We start from the raw sequence: 2,170 nt of genomic DNA, 5'->3' as shown, positions 1-2,170 counted from the left end.
AGGACGGCGCGCCCCAATTCCCCCGGTAGAAGCGCCTGTCGTCGAGCGCCTCGGCGAGATCGCGGTTGAAGGGCGCGTAGAAGGCGCGCACCGCGCGGGAGTGGTGCGCCGGCGCCTCCCCGTGCCTGCGCACGGTCTGCTCGAGCTCGTCGCCCTCCTTGACGCGCCGCGCGTCCGCCTCCTCCTGCTGCGACGCCTCCCTCAGCCCGAGCCAGCGCCACACGAGGCGGGTCGACCTGCTCCACACGCGCTGACTGTGAATAGGCGCTGTTCACAGCCCGCGCCACACGAGGCGGGTGTACCGCATCGGGCGAGCAAAGTGCTCGCTCGACGGCAGGACGAGTAGCCGCTCGGGCGCAAAGTAGGCTTGCCACTCGGGGAGGAAGGCGGAGTACATCCCCTGAGCGGGGGGAGAGAGGCGCGGCGGTGAGGAGGGCCGGAGGGCGGCGGCGAGGAGGGCAGGAGGGGCAACGGTGACCTTGATGAGCTGGTCGCAGTGGTAGTAGACGTCCGCCTCGGGCCCGTCACAGATGCAACAGATACAGCCGAGACATAGCCGAGATGTAGCCGAGACATAGCCGAGATGTAGCCGAGACATAGCCGAGACATAGCCGAGATGTAGCCGAGATCTAGCCGAGATAATAGCAGACGTTCCGCCTGCTCAGGCCCGTGGCCCTCGAAGCGGAGTGCGCACGGCCGAACGCCGTGCCGTGAGGCGCACCTGCAGTGCAGAGGTGGGCGAGAGGTGGGCGAGTGGTGGCCGAGAGGTGGCGCTAGAGGTGGGCGAGAGGTAGAGGTGGCCGAGAGGTGATCGAGAGGTGGGCGAGTGGTGGCGCTAGAGGTGGGCGATACGCACGAGTGCCACGCCGCGCTCTGGTTGCCAAAGTAGCCTCCGAAGCCGGCGGCCCCCTGCCCGTATTTGGCCGGGTACTGGCCGTAACTGTGGAAGGCGATCCAGAGCCTGCGCCGCGAACACACACACGTCGACGTGAGGGCGGGAAGGCAAAGTCTCGCGCAGTGTTCAGAGCATCGCGTGGGTACACGGGCGTGTGAAGACAGCTGAATACGGCTGAATGCCGCCGCATGCAGCTGAGCACAGCCGCAGATGTGCCCTCTTATCTCTCTTCCGCATCTGGAGAGCCAGATCCGCTCAGCGGGCTCCCGGAGCATCACGACGACGCGCAGCGCCGGCAGCAACGTCGTGGCGAAAGCGGGCAGGTTGAAGGAAAGCGGCGAGGTTGCGGCGGTGGCGCGGTCGTAGCAGTGGTCGGCGCGGTACCTTACGGGACGTGTCACGGAAGGGTCCACGACGGCAGTGGCGCGGCCGTGGCGGCGCTGGCACCCGCCCTCTTGCGGAAGAGGGTGTATCTCGGCTCTATCTCGGCTACTCCAGGCGGCGGCACCCGCCGTCGGAGCCCTTCTTGCGGTTGGCGCAGGCGGAGGGCGCGCCGCGTTGAGGAGGGTTCGCCTTGCACTCTCGGTAGCACGCGTCAAAGGCATCGAGGTAGCGATAGTGCAGCCGGAGCGACTCGGCAAACATGAAGGTGAAGGAGGCAGGAGACGCGTCGCCGAGGAGCGAGTCGGGCGCGGCGTCGAGGGCAGCGAGCGTGGCGTCGCCCGAGAAGCGGCTCGTGTACGTCTCAAAGTTGCCCGCGCGCGAGCGCGGGTGGTTGGTCCACCAGTGCGAGAGCGCATCGTGCCGGCTGGGGATGAGGCTGTGTGCCTTTAGCCGCCTCCACAGGTCGGCCGTGCCCGACTGCAGCGCGCCGGCGACAAAGAAGGCGGGCAGGCACCGCAAGCGGCTCGTCTCGTTGCGACGCCAGCACGGTGACGCCAGGCTCGGCTGCAGCGGCAGTGGCAGCTCCGCAAAGACGTCGGGAGCCGCCGCGCGCACCTCGGCCAGCCGCGTCGACAGCGGGAGCGGCGTGTGCGGGCTGTGGGTCATGTATATGTGTTGCGATGGCAGGCCCCACAGAGGGCTGAGGGCCAAAAGTAAAACGCTCAACGCCGCTCTCGGCTCTCAGAGAGGCGTTATATCTCAGTAACCCCGCTCGCAGGTACTAGAGCAGCGTTCGTCAAGCTCAAACCCCACTCTACACAACACAGAGCAGCGTTTGCCTAACAAGACTCCGCTCTGCAACCTTCAGAGCGGACTCTTGCTCAGAAAAAC

The 2,170-nt window shown here is 66.9% G+C and overlaps 1 protein-coding gene across 1 annotated transcript; it reads right to left on the bottom strand.

Annotated features, from left to right (window-relative positions):
- Positions 1-91: 91 nt before the first annotated feature.
- Positions 92-1,945, bottom strand: EMIHUDRAFT_119840 (hypothetical protein; the record flags this gene model as incomplete). Its single annotated transcript, XM_005765774.1, has 2 exons — positions 92-236; positions 1,404-1,945. Coding segments are annotated over 2 exons (687 nt in total), but the record flags the coding sequence as incomplete, so codon positions are not given.
- Between the last annotated feature and the right edge of the window lie 225 nt (positions 1,946-2,170).

This window comes from Emiliania huxleyi (assembly GCF_000372725.1).
Source record: "Emiliania huxleyi CCMP1516 unplaced genomic scaffold EMIHUscaffold_533, whole genome shotgun sequence".
NCBI lineage: Eukaryota > Haptophyta > Isochrysidales > Noelaerhabdaceae > Emiliania > Emiliania huxleyi.
Note: the sequence above shows the minus strand (reverse complement) of the source record. Positions and strands in the feature narration are given on the sequence as shown.